Below are 25336 nucleotides of genomic sequence, written 5' to 3'. Positions count from 1 at the left end.
CCTCAATAACCCATCCTCGATAACCCAATCTCGATAACTCAGCCTTGATAACCTAACCTCAATTACCCAGCATCAGCAACCCAACTTTGCTCTTTTTAACGGAAGCCTTGCCAACATAATAATACTAATCAGTGAAAATGTGCATGTGTGTCTCCCTCCCTTTTCCCGCGTTGCCCTACTACAGTGTCCAGGACAGGCCAGGCAGGGAGTGATTCAGCAGCAGCAGCGAGGGAGGGTTGACGCGTGTGTCAGAGAGGCGCTCTCCCACATTCCCCTGGCGTCTGGAAGCAGGCCGGCTGCGGAGGGGGTTTGCCTCGTTCTCACGACCTCTCAGGTTCCTGCTCTCATCTGGGAGATATTCATTTCCTGCCAGAAAACAGCCCGAGGGGGGGGTGAAGGGGGGTCTGGCTTCAAAATGAGTCCAGGGCTTGGTACAACAAGCCCTGGGCTTATATCATAAAGCTCTTGCTTGTCTGGGCTGCAATCAAAGACAGCCACAGTGCTGGGCCAAGAGAGAGAGAGAAGGAGAGAGAGAGAGGAGAGAGAGAGAAGGAGAGAGAGAAGGAGAGAGAGAAGGAGAGAGAGAGAGAGAGAGAGAGAGAGAGAGAGAGAGAGAGAGAGAGAGAGAGATCCCACCATATGGTAGCACTTACAGTAGGAGCCAAAGAGGAAGCATAGAGGTTGTTTTTTTCCTCTTTCCCTCCCTCCTTGCATGCGCGCGGAGTGTGGGAAACGTTAATGGGCACGCATGGCAGCTAACCCCGCCGGTCGTGTTGTGACATGTGTGGTCAGTCCGGCAGCGCAGGCACTGCCTTGGTAATCAGAGAGCCTAGTAAAGATGTTCTCTAGGGATGGTGGGGTTTGGGGGAGGTGGAGGAAAGGAAAGGAAAGGAAGAGGATGAGAGTCGTCTGCTGGGTGTCGTCCGGGTCGCACCACGTGCCATCCCAGAAGACCTGCATCCAGCTGCGGCCCTGGGCTAGGACAGGAAATAGGCTGTGTCCCCTAAAACATTGTGGGAACGTTGTGTGTAAGAGTGGGTGGTTGGGGGGGTTACCTCTGGCTCACAGTGGCTGACTCCTCTGCACTCCTTTCCTCCCTCCCTCTCTCCAAACTCCCCCGTACCGCTCACCCCCTTCGGCCCCTCTAGACGCAAAGGCCTGTCTTATCCTTTCCAGCGTCCAACAAACACATGGTTTCAATTGCGCAGCCTCGGCCCTGTAAAAGGTGTGATGGAAATTCTAAATAATAGCACTTATCCACACATTGTGCCTCTTAGCAGATTAGTAATTGCGAACACCTGCAGTGCTGCCTTCAAAGAATGTTGAGTAGCCAGAGGCAGCACTCACCTGGACAGAATGCTACCACATGGCCGTGGCTTGCAGGCAAACAGTGTTGAGTATGTCTTGTTTTTGTTGATTATATTATTTATTTTTATTTAGTCACATGCACAGGTAGTTGCAGTGTACACTGAAATACTTAAGCTCTGAGCCCCAACACTGCAGGTGTGAATGAAACAATAACACAAAAATGATAATAATATATACATATTTACAACTGTGACAATGATAAATATAAATGTCCATTGGGATGTGGGCAGGGTAATTGTCCGTTGGAGGGGGGGATACAATGTAGGGGTGGTAGGAGTAGTGGTAGCTATTCATCATGATATGCTATTCAGCTATTCTCTGCACTCTCTGACCACACCACTTGAAGTAAAAATGTAGACAAGGTCATCTTCTGTGGGGAGTGTAGGCCCGTTTAGGATCACATAAGAATTTACTGGTCAATTTAATGTACAGCCGACCGACAACATATCACAGAGGAATAAATTCCATCTACCGTGCAGTTTTCTTATATGCTGTGTTATGAAGTCATTCTTAACAATTATAGATGGTACAATCGTTTCAATTTAACACATGAGCAACATTGGGTGAGGCACTTACCATAGAGAGGGGACAGTATCTTCTCCATCAAGTCTCTGCAATGCATCGTGTGCTGGTCTACCATAGGTTCTCCCTTGTCCTATGATTACAAAAATATGGCATTTTTACAAGTCTATTGACATCTTCCGTTTCAACCAAGGTCGACATTTTACACAAGATGTAAGGAAAATATAATTATTAACTCAGCAAAAAAAGAAACATACTCTCTCTGTCAACTGTGTTTACATTCAGCAAACTTAACATGTGGAAATATTTGTATGAACATAACAAGATTCAACAACTGAGACATAAACTGAACAAGTTTCACAGACATGTGACTAACAGAAATGGAAAAAATGTGTCCCTGAACAAAGGGGGATCAAAATCAAAAGAAACAGTCAGTATCTGGTGTGGCCACCAGCTGAGTTAAGTAAAACAGTGCATCTCCTCCTCATGGACTGCACCAGATTTGCCAGTTCATGCTGTGAGATGTTACCCCACTTTTCCACCAAGGCACCTGCAAGTTCCCGGACATGTCTGGGGGGAATGGCCCTAGCCCTCACCCTCTGATTTAACAGGTCCCAGACGTGCTCAATGGGATTGAGATCCGGGTTCTTCGCTGGCCATGGCAGAACACTGACATTCCTGTCTTGCAGGAAATCATGCACAGAACGAGCAGTGTGGCTGGTGGCATTGTCATGCTGGAGGGTCATGTCAGGATGAGCCTGCAGGAAGGGTACCACATGAGGGAGGAGGATGTCTTCCCTGTAACGCACAGTGTTGAAATTTCCTGCAATGACAACAAGCTCAGTCCGATGATGCTGTGACACACATGTCTGTGGAACTTTTTTTTCTACTGTGTTATTGACTTGTTAATTGTTTACTCCATGTGTAACTCTGTGTTGTCTGTTCACACTGCTATGCTTTATCTTGGCCAGGTCGCAGTTGCAAATGAGAACTTGTTCTCAATGAGCCTACCTGGTTAAATAAAGGTGAAATAAATAAATAAATAAAAAAACACCGCCCCAGGCCATGACAGACCCACCACCTCCAAATCGATCCCACTCCGGAGTACAGGCCTCGGTGTAACGCTCATTCCTTTGACGATAAACGTTAATCCGACCATCACCTCTGGTGAGACAAACCGTGACTCGTCAGTGAAGAGCGCAATTTGCCAGTCCTGTCTGGTCTGGCGATGGGGGGTTTGTGCCCATAGGCGACGTTGTTGCCGGTGATGTCTGGTGAGGACCTGCCTTACATCAGGCTTACAAGTCCTCAGTCCAGCCTCTCTCAGCCTATTGCGGACAGTCTGAGCACTGATGGAGGGATTGTGCATTCCTGGTGTAACTCGGGCAGTTGTTGTTGCCATCCTGTACCTGTCCCGCAGGTGTGATGTTTGGATGTACCGATCTTGTGCTGGTGTTGTTACACGTGGTCTGCCACTGCGAGGAGGATCAGCTGTCCGTCCTGTCTCCCTGTAGTGCTGTCTTAGGCGTCTCACAGTACAGACATTGCAATTTATTGCCCTGGCCACATCTGCAGTCCTCATTCCCCTTGCAGCATGCATAAGGCACGTTCACGCAGATGTGCAGGGACCCTGGGCATCTTTATTTTGGTGTTTTTCAGAATCAGTAGAAAGGCCTCTTTAGTGTCCTAAGTTTTCATAACTGACCTTAACCTTTATTTAACCAGGTAGGCCAGTTGAGAACAAGTTCTCATTTACAACTGCGACCTGGCCAGGATAAAGCAAAGCAGTGCGACAAAAACAACAACACAGAGTTACACATAAACAAACGTACAGTCAATAACACAATAGAAAAGGAAAATAGAAAGATCTATATACAGTGTGTGCAAATGTAGAAGAGTTGGGAGGTAGGCAGTAAATAAGACATAGAGGCGAAATAATTACAATTTAGCATTAATACTGGGGTGATAGACGTGCAGATGATGACGTGCAAGTAGAGATACTGGGGTACAAAAGAGCAAGAGTGTAAGTAATAATATGGGGATGAGGTAGTTGGGTGGGCTATTTACAGATTGGCTGTGTACAGGTACTGTGATCGGTAAGCTGCTCTGACAGCTGATGCTTAAAGTTGGTGAGGGAGATATAAGACTCCAGCTTCAGAGATTTTTGCAATTTGTTTCAGTCATTGGCAGTAGAGAACTGGAAGGAAAGGCGGCCAAAGTAAGTGTTGGCTTTGGGGATGACCAGTGCAATAGACCTGCTGGAGCGCGTGCTATGGGTGGGTGTTGCTATGGTGACCAGTAAGCTGAGAGAAGGCGGGGCTTTACCCAGCAAAGACTTATAGATGACCTGGAGCCAGTGGGTTTGGCGACGGATATGTAGTGAGGGCCAGCCAACAAGAGCATACCAGTGGTGGGTAGTATATGGGGCTTTGGTGACAAAACGGAAGGCACTGTGATCGACTACATCCAGTTTGCTGAGTAGAGTGTTGGAGGATATTTTGTAAATGACATCGCCTTAGTCAAGGATCGGTAGGTTAGTCAGTTTTACGACGGTATGTTTGGCAGCATGAGTGAAGGAGGCTTTGCTGCGAAATAGGAAGCCAATTCGAGATTTAATTTTGGATTGGAGATGCTTAATTGCTTACCATCTGTAAACTGTTAGTGTCTTAATGACGTTCCACAGGTGCATGTGCAATAATTATTTATGGTTCATTGAACAAGCATGGGAAACAGTGTTTTAACCCTTTACAATGAAGATCTGTGAAGTTATTTAGATTTTTACGAATTATCTTTGAAAGACGGTGTCCTGAAAAAGGGATGCTTCCTTTTTTGCTGTATATATTATAACGTCCCGCTAGGCACTCTAAGTCATCTGGGTAATATTTGGTTGAGACGTTGATCAATGAGATTTCAACCTTTATTCACCCACTCAAAAAGACAGCCAGAAATTAGTTGAATTCACAATGTGTTTTCACTATGCGTTCAACCATCTAAAATCACAATGAAATTCCAATGGAAAAACAATGTCCTATTTTTTATTTAGTTGTCGTATAAATGTGTTTTCACAGCGCTTCCAACGATTCAAAAGCACAACAAAGTTCAAATGGGACAGAATGGGTCAGATATTGGGTCAGATATTTTGTAACTTAATGTGTTATCAATGTGTGTTTTATTTTATAGCACAACCAAATGACCTGGATTGTAGTTGAGATTACATTAAAAGTACATATATTATAGCAATTGTAGTATATTATAGCAATTGAGAAGATCTCCACAGACCTGTGGCCTCTGCGATCTTGAACATGCACACTGTGTTTGATTATCAAAGCAACGAAATATCAACATTTGAAGGAGATCTATATTTTGTGACACTGACCTATTCTGGCTTTAATTCCAGTTTGTCTACAAAGTAATAATTGATATGTGGGATGCACGTCTCCATCTCAAACAAAAATCAAAGTTAAATAAAAGGACTAAATCAAATCAAACTTTATATGCACTTTAAACAACGTTTTATTGGATTTAGTCCTATTCTTTAAATTAGATTTTTGGTTGATATGGATACTTGAATCCAACATTTTATTTGTTAACTTGAAGATTAAATTTGAAATCAACCAAAGCTTGAAACCCTAGGTGTCACGAGTCCGACCGAGGGTGTTTCCCTTTCCAGGGATGGTCAGGGAGACCACGGTCCCACTGGACATGGTGACACAGGGGAATCATAGGGAGCGTATCAGTTTCTTTATTATTGACTCGCCGGCGTTTCCAGTGGTGCTGGGGACTCCCTGGCTGGCCCGGCACAATCCTAAAATTTCGTGGAAACAGGGGGTTCTCCAGGGGTGGTCAGAGGAGTGTTCTGGAAGGTGTTTGGGAGTTTCCATCGGTGCCACGTCGGTGGAGAGTCCAGACCAGGGTTCCACGGTGTGCATTCCCCCCGAGTATGCCGATTTGGCAATCGCTTTCAGTAAAGTGAAAGCGACTAAATTACCACCTTATCGACCGGGAAGGGATTGTACGATAGATCTCCAGGTAGACGCTGCGCTTCCCAAGAGTCACGTGTACCCGCTGTCCCAGGAGGAGACGTTGGCAATGGAGACATATGTCACGGAGGCGCTGGGACAGGGGTACATTCGGTCCTCCATTTCACCCGTCTCCTCAAGTTTCTTTTTTGTGAAGAAAAAGGAGGGAGGCTTGCGTCCGTGTATCGATTATAGAGGTCTAACCGCGCATGTGTCTCTGGTGCGCAAGGTGCTTGGTAGACTGCTGGAGCATGACCTATACGTCAAGGCTGAGAAATGCGTGTTCTCTAAACGAGCCGTCTCTTTTCTGGGATATCGCATTTCCACCTCGGGGGTAGTGATGGAGGGTGACCGCATTAGGGCCGTGCGTAATTGGCCGACTCCGACCACGGTAAAGGAGGTGCAGCGTTTTCTTGGTTTTGCCAACTACTACCGGAGGTTTATCCAGGGTTTTGGCCAGGTAGCGGCTCCCATCACCTCACTGCTGAAGGGGGGCCCGGTGCGTTTGCAGTGGTCAGCAGAGGCGGACGGAGCATTCAACAAGTTGAAGGCGCTGTTTACTGATGCGCCCGTGTTGGCGCATCCGGACCCCTCTCTAGCATTCATAGTGGAGGTGGACGCGTCCGAGGCTGGGGTGGGTGCCGTGCTATCACAGCGCTCGGGTACGCCACCAAAACTCCGACCCTGCGCTTTCTTCTCAAGGAAGCTCAGCCCAGCGGAGCGTAACTATGATGTGGGGGACCGGGAGTTGCTAGCGGTGGTTAGAGCTCTGAAGGTGTGGAGACACTGGCTTGAGGGGGCTAAACACCCCTTTCTCATCTGGACCGACCACCAGAATCTGGAGTATGTTCGGGCAGCTAGGAGACTTAACCCACGTCAGGCAAGGTGGGCCATGTTCTTCACCCGGTTCCGATTTACTTTGTCTTATAGACCGGGCTCCCAGAACGTGAAGGCTGACGCACTGTCCCGCCTTTATGACACGGAGGATGGGTCCACCGAACCTACTCCCATCCTTCCCGCCTCGAAGCTGGTAGCCCCAGTGGTATGGGAGGTGGACTCGGACATCGAGCGGGCGTTACGGGCTGAACCCGCGCCTCCTCAGTGTCCAGCGGGGCGAAGGTACGTGCCGCTTGGTGTTCGGGACAAACTGATTCGGTGGGCTCACGTCCTACCCTCCTCGAGTCACCCTGGGGTGACGAGGACAGTGGGGAGCCTTCAGGGGAGGTATTGGTGGCCTACGTTGGCTAAGGACGTTAAGGGTTATGTCTCCTCCTGTTCAGTGTGCGCTCAGAGTAAGGCTCCTAGGCACCTTCCTAGAGGGAAGCTACAACCCCTCCCTGTTCCACAGCGGCCATGGTCACATCTGTCCATAGATTTCCTAACCGATCTCCCGCCGTATCAGGGGAACACCACGGTTCTGGTGATTGTGGATCGGTTCTCTAAGTCCTGCCGTCTCCTCCCGTTGCCCGGTATCCCTACAGCCCTACAGACTGCGGAGGCGTTATTCACCCATGTCTTCCGGCACTACGGGGTGCCGGAGGACATCGTTTCTGATCGGGGCCCCCAATTCACGTCCCGGGTATGGAGAGCGTTCATGGAACGTTTGGGGGTCTCTGTCAGCCTGACCTCCGGTTATCACCCCGAGAGTAATGGGCAGGTGGAGAGAGTGAACCAGGAGGTGGGTAGGTTTCTGCGGTCGTATTGCCAGGATCGGCCAGGGGAGTGGGCACGATACATTCCCTGGGCTGAAATGGCTCAGAACTCACTACGCCACTCCTCTACTAACGTGTCCCCTTTTCAGTGTGTGTTGGGGTACCAGCCGGTCCTGGCACCATGGCATCCGAGCCAGACCGAGGCTCCTGCGGTGGAGGAATGGGTACAGCGCTCCAAGGAGACCTGGAGGGCCGTCCAGGAATCTCTACGACAAGCGAGTGGACGGCAGAAGAGGAGTGCTGACCGCCACCGCAGTGAGGCCCCCGTGTTTGTACCGGGGGACAGGGTCTGGCTCTCGACCCGAAACCTACCTCTCCGCTTGCCCTGCCGGAAGCTGGGTCCGCAGTGTGTAGGGCCCTTTAAAGTCCTGAGGAGGATAAACGAGGTGTGTTATCGATTACAACTCCCTTCCTATTATCGTATTAACCCCTCGTTTCATGTGTCTCTCCTCAGGCCGGTGGTAGCTGGTCCCCTGCAGGACAGTGAGGTACCGGAGGTCCCTCCCCCCCCGCTGGACATCGAGGGGTCCCCGGCGTACACGATCCGGGCCATTCTGGACTCAAGACGCCGGGTGAGGGGCCTGCAGTACCTCGTGGACTGGGAGGGGTACGGTCCGGAGGAGAGGTGCTGGGTACCGGTGGGGGACATCTTGGATCCCTCCATGTTGAGGGATTTCCATCGCCTCCATCCGGATCGCCCTGCGCCTCGTCCTCCGGGGCGACCTCGAGGCCGGTGTCGGCGCGCTGCGGGAGCCACGCGTCAGGGGGGGGGGTACTGTCACGAGTCCAACCGAGGGTGTTTCCCTTTCCCGGGCAGGTGGCGCTCGGCGGTCGTCGTCACCGGCCTATTAGCTGCCACTGATTGTTTTTCCTTCCCCTCCTTGTATGTTGAGTGGTAGCACCTGTGAATGTTTAATTAGTTTGTCTTTATTAGACAGCCGGCCCGCCTGGTTGTTGTGCGGGATTATTTCTATGTAAACCTTCGGCTCTGTGGTATAGGCACGTTGCTTCCCATTGTACATTTTGATTCCCTGTGTTTTGGGAACGTAACGTTTTTGTGAGCACCCTGTGGTGCATTGGTGCGATTAAAAGACGCGCAGCATTGAACTCTCTGTCTCCTGCATTTGACTCCACACCCACGACACCCGGAGCATTACACTAGGCCTGTATATGCATTGTCTATTAGTTGAACACTGGGTTGAATTGAAACAATAGCTGTTGATGACTTCGCAAATGCTTTATAGGCCTAAATAGCATAATTTATTAAATATGACTTATAGGGTTACATTGGATTTCTCTGTAAAACCTACGCTTTGGTATGACTTTGACAGCAACAGTGAATCTATTCAGTTATTAAGAGATCTCCCAATAATCATTCTCATGATAGCATATTGGTAGTAGTAGTCAGTGACAAATAACACAGCTAAACCTGGCACAGCTTGGTTAAAATCCTGGATGGGAGACCAAAACTGGATAGTGGTGTAGATACTGTAGATTAACTCTCTGGTAGAAGGTGCTGCCCATGGCTATTGTTTTTTAAAGATCTGACATTGTTTCAAAGGTAGAAATTCAACATACGTTTGTCTATATCGAAAATTGGTTACCATGACATAATATTGTGGTTGAAATGTTACCCTCAAAACAGTTTACATTGATTACTATTTTCAAATCCAATGTATTTTCCACGTAGATTCCACGTCACAATATTGTGACAAATTTTGTTGTTACAAGTGGCTGATATCTGGTAGTAAGCATTGATCAATACTAACCCAATCAGATTGCACTTCCTTGCGGTGTTGCTAGATGGCGCACGTGACTTCTAAAATCCTTGAACACGCACAATCTCCACTGTGAAAAGTGAAATGAGCCATCCCTCTCAAACTTCATTTTTAATCTTCAGAAGAGGCTCATGTCAAATTTTCAAACATTTTGACATATTGGTGGGAGTAAAATAGTTTTCTTTGATGACCCACAAATGAAAATATTACATTTGCATTCGAGGTATGAAGGCCAGTTAAGACAGCAAACAGCGAGAGAGTTGTTGATATAATACTTATAACTCAAAGCTACTGATAATATTATTGAAGGGCATCTCATGGCCATATTATCTTGCATATGTGATCTGTGAGAAATGTAATTTTATCAAACTGGTATTCCCTTCAGACCTCAAGGTTATACACTACATGACCAAAAGGATGTGGACACTTGCTTATCGAACGTATCATTCCAAAATCATGGGGATTGATATGGAGTTGGTCCCCCCTTGGCTGTAATAACAGCCTCCACTCTTCTGGGAAGGCTTTCCACTAGATATTGGAACATTGCTGCAGGGACTTGCTTCCATTCAGCCACAAGAGCATTAGTGAGGTTGGGCACATTAAATGCACATTACATTAACTTTTTATTATAAACTGTGATTGCTTTTTGTAATGTGTGTTTTTCTTATAGCAGTTTATTTGTTTTAATCTTTTTTAATCTTCATCTTGTACATTTTATGTGTTTTAATTTTGTTTGGTTTTAAATTCTTATTAATTGCTGTGTTGTTTTATTGTTGGATCACAGGGCACTACTGTAAAATAGACTGTCTCAGCTTGTTTCCCCTGTTTAAATAAAGGCTAATCATAAAAAACTATGACCGTTTAGGCCTGGCTCACAGTCGGTGTTCCAATTCATCCCAAAAGTGTTTGATGGGGTTGAGGTCAGGGCTCAAGTTCTGTGCAGGCCAGTCAAGTTCTTCCACACCGATCTTGACAAAGCATTTCTGTATGTACCTTGCTTTGTGCATGAGGGCATTGTCATGCTGAAACAGGAAAGGGTCTTCCCCAAACTGTTTCCACATAGTTTGAAGCACAGAATTGTCTAGAATGTAATTGTTTGCTGTAGCTTTAACATTTCCCTTCACTGGAACTAAGGGGCCTAGCCCGAAGCATAAAAAAAGCATCCAAGACTATTTTTTCTCCTCCACCAAACTTTACAGTTGGCACTATGCATTGGGGTAGGTAGTGTTCTCCTGGCATCCGCCAAACCCAGATTCATCAGCTGGACTCCCAGATGGTGAAGCATGATTCATCACTGCAGAGAACATGTTTCCACTGCTCCAGAGTCCAATGGTGGCGAGCTTTACACCACTCCAGCTGGACCTTGGCATTGCGCTTGTGTGGGGCTGCTGGCCATGGAGAACACGCTCCTGACAAAAACTGTTATTGTGCTGACGTTGCTTCCAGTCAGTTTGGAACTCGGTACTGAGTGTTGCAACCGAGTACAGACAATTTCTGAGCTCTACGTACATCAGCACTCAGCGGCCCCATTCTGTGAGCTTGTGTGGCCTACCACTTCGCAGCTGAGCCGTTACTGATAGACTTCACAATAAAAGCACTTGCATTTGACCGGGGCAGCTCTAACAGGGCAAAAATGTGATGAACTGACATGTTGGAAAGGAGGCATCCAATGATGGAGCAATGTTGAAAGTCACTGAGTTTTTCAGTAAGGCCACTCTACTGCCAGTGTTTGTCTATGGAGATTGCATGGTTGTGTGCTCGATTTTATACACCTGTCAGCAACAGGTGTGGCTGAAAGAGCTGAATCCGCTCATTTGAAGGGGTGTCCACATACATGTGTATATATCGTGTATTTTCTCATCATTTCACATGTTCAGTGAAGTTTCCCACTTCTCTCCTGTCTAGGATCTCGCCACGCACAACTGGACTGATACACCTGGTCAACTCTTGTTCAAAACGTATGGAATTTAGCAGACATTCTTATCCCAATTAGGGATAAGTTCCTTGCTCAAGGGCACATCGACAAATTGCTCACCTAGTCGGCTTGTGGAATTGAACCAGCAATCTTTACTGGCCCAACGCTCTTAACGGCTAGGCTACCTGCCACCAGTTTCTTATGGATGTAGCCAGAAGCAACAGCTTTGTGTGATGGCATTAGGCAAAAGCGTGTTTATAAATCCAGCCCCACTTCACAGTCTATTACACTTGTAGGCAAGTTTTGTTGCGTAACATTCTAAAATTTTACGCAACATACGCCTAAATTCTGACCCATTCCTGGCGCAACAAGTGCATGTGTGTGTGATATTCCTGTGGTTTGAATGTGCATGAGTTTTGCGCGCGCAAGAATATATTACGCACAGTCAATATCAAATTTGACTTTTACACTAACATATTAGTAGAATAGGATAGCTATTTTCTCTTGGAAATTGTAGGTCGATAATATATTATTCTCAAGTGTATCTAAAGTTCAAAACAAATGCAGCCTAAAGTAATTATTTGGTGATTAGGCTTAAAACATAGATAAGCGCACAATAATGTTTTTCAATATCTTTACAAATTTATTTTTCTTCCAAAATGAAGAATAACGTAAAGTGCATTCAACATATCTTTGGTATCGCGCAATAAAAAAAAGACACCTCGAATATAAAATGCAGTGAACAGACTTCAACAATACAAAAATCTAATTTCAATATGAACTTCACTCCCATATAGGCTATACAAATATAGTGCATCATCTTTTCATCTTAACACCTTGAAAATACAAAAACAGAATCCAAACATCATTAATGTAACATCAAACATAGAAGAACTAAGTGTCATTATAAAAAGTATTTTCGATAGGTCCTTTTTTTTGTTCTACCAGGGTCGCCACACTGAGTCCGAGTTGCCTGTCGGTGCACCGGGGGACACCGCTGCTGGGACAGGCGTGTTGACCTGGTTCGCGTACACGGGGATAACGGGACCGTTGGGCGTAAAAGCTGCATTGGGGATAAGGAAGGCGAATTGTCCATCTGTGGCAGGTACGAGGTGGAAGCCGCCGTATACTTTTGTTGTTTCTGGTGACATGCTCTGGGGAGAGCCACCTTTACAAGGCAGGGGCATCACGTTGCCCTGTGGAGATGAGTTGGGGATATGTACCATGGACTGGCCGAAGGCGCGGTGGGGAGGCCCGGTAGGGATCTGGTGCTGCGTGGGGTAGTTCATAGCGTTGATCTGCGTCATGCAGCTGGCCAAGTGACCGATAAGCCGCGTCCTGACCTCGGTGTTAACCCCTTCGCAGGTGGACAGGAACCGGGTGACTTCATTTGTGCACTCGCTGAATCCAGCTGTGTATTTCCCTAGCACGGTGGGATCAGAGTTCAAAGCAGCTGTGTGAGAAAGAGAGAAAATGATAAGCCACTGAGAATAACAACAGCATAACGACAATTTAAATTCCAAACATGAACATCAAACTAAACATATACATTACGAAGCTCACCAATGGTTACGATAAATTAGCTATGTAGTTAGTCCATACAATTAGCTACATTTAGAGAGACTTCTTGGGAGAGAGGATGCGGGACAAGTATGTCCCTTCATTCTAACATGATCTAAACCGCAGACGGAAGTCTGGAAGAAATCATCCTGGGTATTCACCCACCAGAACAGTCCCAGTGACTTACCAGTCATCTGAGCTCTCTGGAGGTTCCGGAGATGTTTTACGGTCATCTCCAGGATGTCCGCCTTTTCAAGTTTCGAGTGTCTGGAACTCTGTAATATGAAGAAGGCACATTGTTAGGATTGAAGATAAAATACTTTCTTATTAAAGTTGATGTTTTTAATAAAGTAAATCTATAACTGTGATTGTAATAATTCATTTGATGTGAGATATTATTTTTTTAATACTTACATCTTTTTTGAGCGCATCCAGGATAAGTGTTTTCAACTGTCCCAAGCTTTCGTTGATTCTGGCTCTTCTCCTTTTCTCCATGATAGGTTTGGATGACTAAAGAAAATAAATATAATACATTGTTACATTGGGACTTGCTCAAGGTGAAGGAAATGTTCGTGTTGTGCTATACTAACTAGCCCGTGCGTAATTTTGGAGTGACAGAATATCCGCATTTCTAAGATGCTTTGACCGACTACTAACCTTCCTGTGCTCGGAAGCCGTCTTGGGTTTATCAGGTGTCGTGTTCATGCTGGCTGTAGTAGCAGCAACAGGAGAGACTGATGTCTTTTCCATTATATCGGCAGGCATCTTCGGTCTGTCTGAAATATCCCACAAGAGCAACGGCAACTCGGTATTACAGTCCACTGTTGGTGGTTATTGACAAGTATTCGGCACCTATTCACAGTACCCTCTTATGAAATTCCAAATTCCGAAAAAACAAAATCCTTTTTAGGTGGTAGCGCACCTCTGTGCGAGAGACAAGCGTCCCCAAGTCAGTCGCAAGCTGAACAATGTCACGGAATCGAGAAATCACTGTCTGCCAGCGGACGCTGCGTCTGTGGCGCTTCTTGCTGGTCTTATTTATATCTAGGACTGCACGCGAACGGCTCGTGTGAAACTTCCAAAACTTTCTTTCCCACAGTAACTTTCTACCAATCAGTGCGAGGGACACGCGGCCGGAGGGGAGGATGGCTCGTGGTCGGCGCCCTTCCATTGGTTGTTTGGAGTTTGAGCGGGCGGCCAATGGCGGGGGCCGGGTTTAAGGCACGACCGGGACTGCCTTCAATCATTCAGTTTACGTATTAACACTTGAGCCCCTGACTACCACCCAGCGCAGAGAATGCAGGGTTGACTTGATTCGGCATGTTGCTCCACCAACTTTAAGGCAGTACGCACAGGAGTCAGGAGGGATAAACTCCACCCAATATACTAGAGGCTATAGGGCCTCAGCGCAGGCCTACAATTACATGTTCCACTTAGCCTACATCTAATTGTATTATACTTCCACATACGTGTGGACTACAAACCAGTGTAAATGCGTAATTACACCGAACATATAGCCCATTCCAACTACGGAGTAAAATAAGAATTGCCTAGATAATTTATGCAATGGTTCACGACACTTATGTAGTGTTCTTAATTACAGTGTAGCCTAATTAGGCTTGATGGGCTATAGTGTAATAACCTATTAATGCTACATTTTATATCATGTAAATTAACTTGGGAAAAAATAACCTGGCTTCTCCTATTAGACTGCCTTGTGTTGCTGTAGCCTAAGTCTGAGAACTACACCCTCGATTAAGTTTGCGCTTTGGGAGTTCAAAAATCAACTCAACTCTAACCAGCCAAGATCGGAGCATTAATTATTTAATGAGCGCCCGCCGCTGTACAAATTTGGCATTTTGACATCTGTCGGCATGCGAACGCGGAGCACTTGCCAGGATGTTTTATGAGCATGGTGGTTAAGGTTTGGCGGCCGGGCTAGGGGTGGCGGTGGTGGTTTACATTAGAGAGAAGGTAAATAGCAGCTGCTGTTTTAAAAGCCTGGGAAAAACACGCCTACCGAGAGCTCGATCGGCCTTATCGGAATGCGAGCCAGAGCAGAGATATTTCTGAGTGGGAGCACAAGATTAGAGCGATGCCTTGCCTGCCTTTCTTTTGGTCGGGCAGCAGTTAGTAGGCAACGCATTGAAGGTCATAATTTAATTTCCTTATCCTTATCAGAAAGTCAGACCCGAACTCCAGTTGTAAATGGTTATAATTGCCCCCATACAGATAGTATTAACACATACATTTTAGTAATTCACAAAAAATGTATTAGCTTGTTTAAATAGCCTATAGACTCCAGTATACTTGAAGTGAATAGCCACTTCATTTCAGAACATGTGAGTGCGTAAAGCCGAATAGCATCCTGAAGTTTTGTAAATATAAGTTTATAAGTCCATGATGTCTAATTGTATTAGTTTCTAAACATAATCTTTTACACAATAATTATGTTCTGTGCACAATACATTAATATTAGCATACAAACGTTATTCGGTTAATGACAAAACGGAGGGGACTGGTGTGTGTGTGCTCTGGGTTCTCTGTCACCCCGGGAGGTCGCGCTCGCTCCTCAGCGGGCTGCCTGGTCGTCTGGTGTGCGGGCGTGATCTCCAGCTGCTGTAAAACCCCGCGACACGTGGCGCGCAAGCGACGGGAGAAGGCGCTGCTCTTTGGCTTGCTGCCTGCAGCTGCGGGACTTCGCTTGCGGCTTCGCGCAAGATCATGAATTTAATATGCTCACCAGAGAGCGCTGCCCAAAGGAGCACTCGAGCTGTAAACTTTCACTGGCACCTAAATCAAATAATGCATAAAATGTGATACTTTTGAAAATGGAATACATAGGGTATCCAATTCAGGCTATTATGTTTTTTTTGCGTAATTGAGCAAACATTCGTTTTTGGTAAGGGCCCAATAGGTCTAAATATTATTCTGTAAAATCAGTAAGCATAGAAATAATAACATGTATTATAATTGAACATATATTTGTATAATATCCATGAGTTCTTCATGTCCACTTAAGCTACTTCAGCACCAGCTCAGTAACAGCACTCCATTAGTCTTGGACGCACACCCGAGTCATTTCGCCATATGCAACTCACATAGTTCCTAAACAAATGTACTGACGTTAAAGAACACAAAATATAGGTTCTGAAACCCTCTTCGCCTGATTTACTTTCTCACGCTCTTGCTCCAAGAAGTCTCTAGCGCTGAATTGAGTCACGGAGCCATGGGTCTCGCGGTCCCTCCCTTTTCCCGGGAGTTCAGGGCTCTTATCCGCTGCACCTGGCCGCCTCCAGGAGTGTCACCTGCTGCTATGGGTCAACTCCACTTTCACTAAATAGCTCTGCGAAACCGTTTGAGTAACAACCCAAACGGATGCTATTGTAAAACGTTGTTCTCACACGATCATTGACGGGATGTCTTTAGCTATTAATTATTTGAAACGGCAAACATTGAGTAAAACGAAAAGGGCTATATTGATTTGAAATTTGTAATGTATATATTTTTTTAAACAACGTTATTACTACTTTCTTGACATGTTAGAGTGGGTCACCCAAACAGTCACACCCTGCTTCTCTCTCTCTCTCTTTACCTGCCCCCCCCCCTCTTCTGCCCTCTCCCCACAATCTCTCCCAGTCTCCCTCCACTCTCCCCTGTAATTCCCCTTTCTCCCCCCCTCTCTCTTCCCTTTCTCTCATCCACCACTCCCTCCATCCCATGCCTATTATCTTTATTGAGGCATCTCGACCATGGACCTCCACACTGCAATAATGCAATCAGAGGGGCCGATTGCGGGGCTAAAGTGCGTGTGAAAGTGATAGATATTGTGCTCACAAACAATCTGGCACTTTATCACAGACAACTCGTGCATTAATGCATAAGCCATTGGTGAGCAAAGGTAGCGACTGCCAACAAGCCCTGTTAAAAGTGGTGAGACAGGGGTGAGGTGCCCATGCCAGGGCTGGCTGGATGGGGGAGATGTAGACAGGGGGGGAGTGGTACTGGGGGTGCTACACATTGGTGGTGAATGGGGATAGTTACTCCCATATTTCTCCATTTTGGTTCAGTGGTTGCCAGTAGCGATGCGTGGGTAAAATCACCTGGGAACCCAAGCCCAAAAAATAGAAACCTATTACAACCAAAGTGTTGTGAAAACTGCGTTGTTTGCTCTATAACCTGTTAGTTCATGTGCCTTGCGATCATGTTATATAGGCCTAAGGCCGAGACAACAAGAAGACTATAAGAATACATTCAACCACACATTTGTTTCATAACAAAACCAGAGAGTGACCTCTGTCTGGTGAAGTCCACAAATCATATTGCATTTAACAAACAGTTAGATCAAGCAAGTTAATGTTTCCAACATTTTCACACAACTTAATAAACAACTATTGATTTAGAACCATGAAAAGTTACAGCAAGTCACAAAGAAAACAGGAGCTGCCTCCACTATTACAGCACCATTTAAACTTTGTTTTATTTTTTATTTAACCTTTATTTAAACAGGCAAGTCAGTTTAAGAACAAATTCTTATTTACAATGAGGCCTACCCCGGCCAAACCCGGATGACGCTGGCCCAATTATGCACCACCCTATGGGACTCCCAATAACGGCCAGTTGTGATACAGCCTGGATTCGAACCAGGGTGTCTGTAGTGGCGCCTCTAGTACTGAGACGCAGTGCCTTAGACTTAAACATCTTCAAATCACCTCATCTAATACAGTGACAACTAAAATATGCCCAAAATAATTTAGTCCAATCAACTTTAGCTAAATATGATGTGGCTGTCCATGGTTCTGATGTGTGTCTGTGCTAGCTAGCCTAACTTGCTTTCATGGGTAACATTAGCTAGTTAGCATTAGCCTTCTACATCTAGCTATATATTGAGCTTCCATCCTCTCAGGCCAGGGGCACAATGTGTGAATTTATGGTTGGATCAGAATCGCTGTTATAATCGTTGACCAGTAGGGAGAATTAAGTAAAACTACAAGTCCAAATCTCTATCTCCATCCATGGCTAATTTAGGAAAGGACCAATTTTAGCTAGCCAGCTTGCCACCGGAGGATAACAACATAACAAGATGCAACAATTCAAGTTGTTTCTGTCAATGACGAATGGCTCTCGAAGTGATGTGATTGGAGTGAAGCCAAATCCAAACTGGCTTCCATTGACACTTTTTTTTGGTGTACCAGGACCATTCACAGTTGAGCTCAATCCATTTAGCTCAATGCTGATTGGCTATTATTATTATTTTTAAATATCAAGGGAGGCTAAATGCTCGCTGGCTTCCCTTGGATTCAGTGCTACAGGCGGCAACAATGTCATACTATTTTTTTGCCCGCTTTGCCTATTTACTATATTTTTGCCCGCTTTGAGGACAATACAGTGCCACTGACACGGCCTGCAACGAAAACATGCGGTCTCTCCTTCACTGCAGCCGAGGTGAGTAAGACATTTAAACGTGTTAACCCTCGCAAGGCTGCAGGCCCAGATGGCATCCCCAGCCGCGCCCTCAGAGCATGCGCAGACCAGCTGGCCGGTGTGTTTACGGACATATTCAATCAATCCCTATACCAGTCTGCTGTTCCCACATGCTTCAAGAGGGCCACCATTGTTCCTGTTCCCAAGAAAGCTAAGGTAACTGAGCTAAATGACTACCGCCCCGTAGCACTCACATCCGTCATCATGAAGTGCTTTGAGAGACTAGTCAAGGACCATATCACCTCCACCCTACCTGACACCCTAGACCCACTCCAATTTGCTTACCGCCCAAATAGGTCCACAGACGATGCAATCTCAACCACACTGCACACTGCCCTAACCCATCTGGACAAGAGGAATACCTATGTGAGAATGCTGTTCATCGACTACAGCTCGGCATTCAACACCATAGTACCCTCCAAGCTCGTCATCAAGCTCGAGACCCTGGGTCTCGACCCCGCCCTGTGCAACTGGGTACTGGACTTCCTGACGGGCCGCCCCCAGGTGGTGAGGGTAGGCAACAACATCTCCTCCCCGCTGATCCTCAACACTGGGGCCCCACAAGGTTGCGTTCTGAGCCCTCTCCTGTACTCCCTGTTCACCCACGACTGCGTGGCCACGCACGCCTCCAACTCAATCATCAAGTTTGCGGACGACACAACAGTGGTAGGCTTGATTACCAACAACGATGAGACGGCCTACAGGGAGGAGGTGAGGGCCCTCGGAGTGTGGTGTCAGGAAAACAACCTCACACTCAACGTCAACAAAACTAAGGAGATGATTGTGGACTTCAGGAAACAGCAGAGGGAACACCCCCCTATCCACATCGATGGAACAGTAGTGGAGAGGGTAGCAAGTTTTAAGTTCCTCGGCATACACATCACAGACAAACTGAATTGGTCCACTCACACAGACAGCATCGTGAAGAAGGCGCAGCAGCGCCTCTTCAACCTCAGGAGGCTGAAGAAATTCGGCTTGTCACCAAAAGCACTCACAAACTTCTACAGATGCACAATCGAGAGCATCCTGGCGGGCTGTATCACCGCCTGGTATGGCAACTGCACCGCCCTCAACCGTAAGGCTCTCCAGAGGGTAGTGAGGTCTGCACAACGCATCACCGGGGGCAAACTACCTGCCCTCCAGGACACCTACACCACCCGATGTCACAGGAAGGCCATAAAGATCATCAAGGACATCAACCACCCGAGCCACTGCCTGTTCACCCCGCTATCATCCAGAAGGCGAGGTCAGTACAGGTGCATCAAAGCTGGGACCGAGAGACTGAAAAACAGCTTCTATCTCAAGGCCATCAGACTGTTAAACAGCCACCACTAACACTGAGTGGCTGCTGCCAACACACTGACACTGACTCAACTCCAGCCACTTTAATAATGGGAATTGATGGGAAATGATGTAAATGTATCACTGGCCACTTTAAACAATGCTACCTTATATAAATGTTGCTTACCCTACATTATTCATCTCATACGCATACGTATATACTGTACTCTATATCATCGACGGTATCCTTATGTAATACATGTATCACTAGCCACTTTATACTATACTATGCCACTTTGTTTACATACTCATCTCATTTGTACATACTGTACCCGATACCATCTACTGTATCTTGCCTATGCTGCTCTGTACCATCACTCATTCATATATCCTTATGTACATATTCTTTATCCCCTTACACTGTGTACAAGACAGTAGTTTTGGAATTGTTAGTTAGATTACTTGTTATTACTGCATTGTCGGAACTAGAAGCACAAGCATTTCGCTACACTCGCATTAACATCTGCTAACCATGTGTATGTGACAAATAAAATTTGATTTGATTTGATTTGATTTGATTTGAAATAAAGACAAAACAAAGGAAATAAAGGTCAGAACATGACAAGGACAGTAAGTTGGTTAAATTCACACAATTATCACGAGAACACCTGGTCATCCCTACTGCCTCTGATCTGGCGGACTCACTAAACACACATGCATCTTTTGTAAATAATGTCTGAGTGTTTGAGTGTGCCCCTGGCTATCTGTATATTTTAAAAACAAGAAAATAGTGCTGTCTGCTTTGCTTAATATAAAGAATTTAAAATGATTTATACTTTTACTTTTGATAGTTAACCCTTGTGTTGTCTTAAGGGTAAAACATGACCCACCACTATGTTTAACAGCAGAGAAAACCCCCTAAATTATATTTATTCAACTTGAAATTTGATGACTTTTCCTAGAGTGACCACAACATTAGAAAAAGTGAAACATCGCCTTTGTTCATATTTCAATGAAAGCTGTACACCAGCAGGGTACAAAGATTGTCTTAGGGTCATTTTTGACCCGGCAGTTATAAAATAATTTTTACACACACACACACACACACACACACACACAAACACACACACACACACACACACACACACACACACACACACACACACACACACACACACACACACACACACACACACACACACACACACACACACACACACACACACACACACAAAATGAGAAAATGTGTGCTACTGATGGAACTCAGACAAAACTGCAGCATCTCCCCTCCACGACCCCACACATGACTCAAGTTCACAGACAAAATAAAAACTATTTCAGTCAAAATAAACATTTCTTGAAAGCATTGCTTACTAATGAGGAATGCAGTCAGAGGCTATAAATGTGGTGCAGATGACAGTCCCCGCAGTTCTCTCTGCTGAAGCCATGAGTGCACATTTCAGTGCCCAACAGGTCGTATATATGATTTTTTCAGATGTTCAGGAGGAACAAAGGAACAATGATTTAGAAGAGGAGGAGGTATCTGAAGAAGAAGATGGGGAAGAATACAACCCAGAGCACGATGCATCATCTTCAGATGAAGAAGACATCCCCCAAGCTGAAAGAGAGACATTTGTCAAAGAACAGCAAAATAACTTGGTCCTTGTCACCATATGACAACCAGGGCAAGATGGCAGCACAAAATGTCATAAGGATGACCCCAGGGCCCACAAGACATGCAGTTGCCCATGCCCAGGACATCTCCTCAACATTCTACATGTTCATCACAAGTCATCAAAAAAAATTGTCCTAGAGATGACAAATTTGGAGGGTTTCCGTAAATATGGAGACAACTGGAAAATAATGGATGAGATTGACCTGCGTGCCTACATATGGCTGATACTCTTAGCGGGTGTGTATAGGTCTCAAGGCGAGGCTACATGTAGTCTCTGGAATGCAGTGAGTGGAAGGGCAATTTTCCGTGCCATGATGCCACTGAAAGCCTTTCACACTTTCTCAAGAAGGCTATGATTTGATAACCTTGAGTCAAGACCTGCAAGATGTGTGAGAGACAAACTGGCGGCCATAACAGAGGTCTGGGAGAAGTGGGTGGAGCATCTGCCATACCTCTACCACCCTGGGCCTGAAGTAACAGTGGATGAGCAACTGGTTCCATTCAGAGGTAAGTTTTTATTTTCATATCTGTAATGTAAGTGATTTTCACTGTTAATTGTATTATGTATTGCTGTAATATCATTGATTTATGTGATGTTTTCTGTGACACTGACACTAATTACTGATAGTAATCTCTTTTACCAAAAGGTTGCTGTCCTTTCCGGCAGTATTCGCCCAGCAAGCCAGCAAAGTATGGCATCAAGATATGGGTGGCCTGTGACGCACAATCCAGCTATGCTTGGAAGATGCAAGTCTACACAGGGAAGCCGACCAGTGGAGGCCCAGAGAAGAACCAGAGGATGCGGGTTGTGCTTGATGTGACAGATGGACTGAGTGGGCACAATGTCACGTGTGACAATTTCTTTACCTCTTATGAACTCAGCCAGCAGCTCCTGAAGAGGAAGATCACCAGGGTTGGCACAGTTTGAAAGAAAAAGCCTGAGCTTCCCTCTACACTCCTAGCAACAAAGGGGAGAGAGACCTTCTCATCAAAGTTTGCCTTCACCCCCACCACCACTCTAGTTTCTTACCTCCCAATGAGGAACAAGAATGTGGTCCTCCTGAGCACACTGCACAAAATGGCTGAGATCAGTGATCGTGAGGACAGGAAGCCAGTCATCATCCTGGACTACAACCACAACAAAGGAGGCATGGACAACCTGGATAAGGTGATTGGAACTTACAACTGCAGGAGGATGACTGCCCACTGGCCCCTGGTCATATTCCATAACATCATTGATGTGTCCTCATACAATGCCTTCATGATATGGAACAAGATCAACCCTACCTGGATGTCTGATAAGCTGAACAAGAGGAGGGTGTTCCTGGAGCAGCTGGGAAAGGCACTTGTAACACCACACATTCAAAGACGGGAGCATCTCCCCTGCACAGCAGCCTCTGCAGCGCTTGTGAAAGCTGTTCAGGGGGGCTGAATCTTGTCCTGATCCACCTGAGACTGCAGCTGGAGCAGGCAAGAGGAGGAGATGCCAATTCTGCCCCCAAAGAAGGACTGTAAGACAAATACTATGTGCCGCACATGTGAGAAATACATACAAGTCCATGTACACACACTTGCATACTGTCCTACATGTGCTAGTTAGAGTTGATTGATTTCTGTTCTTCACATTTTTATTTTGTATCTATTATCTTATTCTTATTTATTGTTGCTGTTTATACACCGTTTGGGTGGGGGCAATGGTTAAGAAAATGGGAGAAGACTAGTATTTTGGGGTTGAATTCCTCATCGTACAGTATATAAGAATATATCACTATGTTGCCAAGAAAGTGCAAGACTGATGTTGTTTCACTTCAATAAAATGCATTCAAAACTACTTTCTGCACATTTTTGCTACTCTTTTAGGATACACAAGTTCTATCATTAGCAAAAAACGTTCATGGGTACACCTATGAAGTACCTATAGCAATAATAATCATAATAATAAACCTATACTTTAGTAAAGAAAACAATTATGACGGGTGTGTTGTACTAAAAACGAGCGGTGTCCACTGATTAAATGCAGTCTTTCTGCGTTGTGTAGAGGGAAAACCCAGATGTTCACAACGTTTGTGATGAATGACAGGTTGTTTCTTCATGCTAAATAGATTTGGGGTTTAAAATTCAAATAAGCTGCTTTATTTTAGGGGTTTAGTGAAGGCGGGTCATTTTTGTCCCTTAGGACAAGGGGAGTATACAGAATGTTAAGACTACAAAAGACTTAAGTATATTTTAGCAATTACATTTACATTTCATACTTAAGTATATTTAAAACCAAATAGTTTTAGACTCTTACTCAAGTATTTTACTGGGTGACTTTCACTTTTACTTGAGTAACTTTCTATTAAGGTATCTATACTTCTACTCAAGTATGACAATTGGGTACTTTTTCCACCACTACTGAAAGCATAGCCACAGGAAGTAGGGGTGGTGAGGGTATTTAGGCACCCCCTGATAAATCAAAATTAAAAAGTAATAATATTTTTCAATTTTTTATAGATTATTTTTTTTAAATAAATGAGTAAATTAGGCATGACTATTACTCTATTATTAGTATATTATTGTATTATTACTGTATTAGTGACTAAAAATAATATATATATTTTTTCATGTTTGTTTTTTACAGCAACTTTGAGATTATGTTTGAATGAAAAGTGCCATATTAAATATATCCATTATTATTATACAGTATCATAATATAAAGCTCTGAGAAGTTGAGAAAAGTGTGGTGTGTGTTATCATTGGGAGTGCAGTAGGACCTGTACTTCCTTGGCTGCTGGGAGCAAGGGAGCCAAGGCTCGGAGAAAGAGAGAGAGGGGGGGATCAAAGCAGGGTCTGAAAGAATGGAGGGAGAGAAGAACAGAGATCCTGCAAGCATAGAAAACAGCCAGGGAGGAGAGGAGAGAGAAGAGAAGAGAAGGCGAGGAAAGCGCTGAGGAACACACACATAACGAACAGCGAAGAGCTGAGGGCCTGAAGGGGCCAGGGAGCAGGGAAAACGTTAAGCAGGGATTCACACTCAGCGTGTCGTATGGCTGGCTAAGAGAAAGAAGAGGTTTAGTTGAAAGCCCTGTGCGCATGCAGGACTGTGTGGACTAGACCCTCTCCTACAGGACTGTGGAGACTAGACCCTCCCCTGCAGGACTGTGTAGATTAGAGCCTCTCCTGCAGGACTGTGTAGACTAGACCTTCTCCTGCAGGACTGTGTAGACTGGACCCTCTCCTACAGGACTGTCTAGACTAGACCCTCTCCTACAGAACTGTGTAGACTGGACCCTCTTCTGCAGGACTGTCTAGACTAGACCCTGTCCTGCAGGACTGTGTAGACTGGACCCTCTCCTGCAGGACTGTGTAGACTGGACCCTCTCCTGCAGAACTGTCTAGACTGGACCCTCTCCTGCAGGACTGTGTAGACTGGACCCTCTCCTGCAGGACTGTCTAGACTGGACCCTCTCCTGCAGAACTGTGTAGACTAGACCCTCTCCGGCAGAACTGTGTAGACTGGACCCTCTCCTGCAGGACTGTGTAGACTGGACCCTCTCCTGCAGGACTGTGTAGACTGGACCCTCTCCTGCAGGACTGTCTAGACTGGATCCTCTCCTATAGGACTGTGTAGACTGGACCCTGTCCTGCAGGACTGTGTAGACTGGACCCTCTCCTGCAGGACTGTCTAGACTGGACCCTCTCCTGCAGGACTGTGTAGACTGGACCCTTTCCTGCAGGGCTGTCTAGACTAGTCTGCTGCTCTCTCTCTCTGATGCTGGGGAGCTCACTCTCCGATGACGGAAGCCAGGATAGGGTCCAGGAGAGGGGTATGGTTAAATGAGGAGGACACAGTTGTACAACTGACTAGGTATCCCCTTTCTTCCTTCAGGGGTCTCTAAACCCCCTCCCCCCTTTTCCACCCCCTCTCCCTCCCTCCCTCTCTCCCTCCTTCCCTACTTCCCCCATTCACTAATGCCTCTCTGAGCAGGGGCCTGTATTTGCATGTGGGGGAGGCTGCAGAGAATAGAGGTCAAAGTGAGTAA

General features: G+C 45.7%; 1 protein-coding gene and 1 pseudogene across 1 annotated transcript; one reads left to right on the top strand and one right to left on the bottom strand.

Annotated features, from left to right (window-relative positions):
- Positions 1 to 11936: 11936 nt before the first annotated feature.
- LOC139415031 (transcription factor HES-1-like) lies at positions 11937 to 13994 on the bottom strand. Its single transcript, XM_071162785.1, has 4 exons — positions 13532 to 13994; positions 13289 to 13384; positions 13062 to 13149; positions 11937 to 12767 (listed from the first exon to the last, which is right to left on the bottom strand). Exons 1-4 carry the CDS (start codon positions 13637 to 13639, stop codon positions 12256 to 12258), a joined length of 804 nt encoding a protein of 267 aa, XP_071018886.1. The 5' UTR covers positions 13640 to 13994; the 3' UTR covers positions 11937 to 12255.
- A 7227-nt stretch (positions 13995 to 21221) lies between these two features.
- On the top strand, positions 21222 to 22746 carry LOC139409291 (piggyBac transposable element-derived protein 4-like; annotated as a pseudogene).
- The last annotated feature ends 2590 nt before the right edge of the window (positions 22747 to 25336 follow it).

Source organism: Oncorhynchus clarkii, chromosome 1, assembly GCF_045791955.1.
Source record: "Oncorhynchus clarkii lewisi isolate Uvic-CL-2024 chromosome 1, UVic_Ocla_1.0, whole genome shotgun sequence".
Lineage (NCBI taxonomy): Eukaryota > Metazoa > Chordata > Actinopteri > Salmoniformes > Salmonidae > Oncorhynchus > Oncorhynchus clarkii.
Note: the sequence above shows the minus strand (reverse complement) of the source record. Positions and strands in the feature narration are given on the sequence as shown.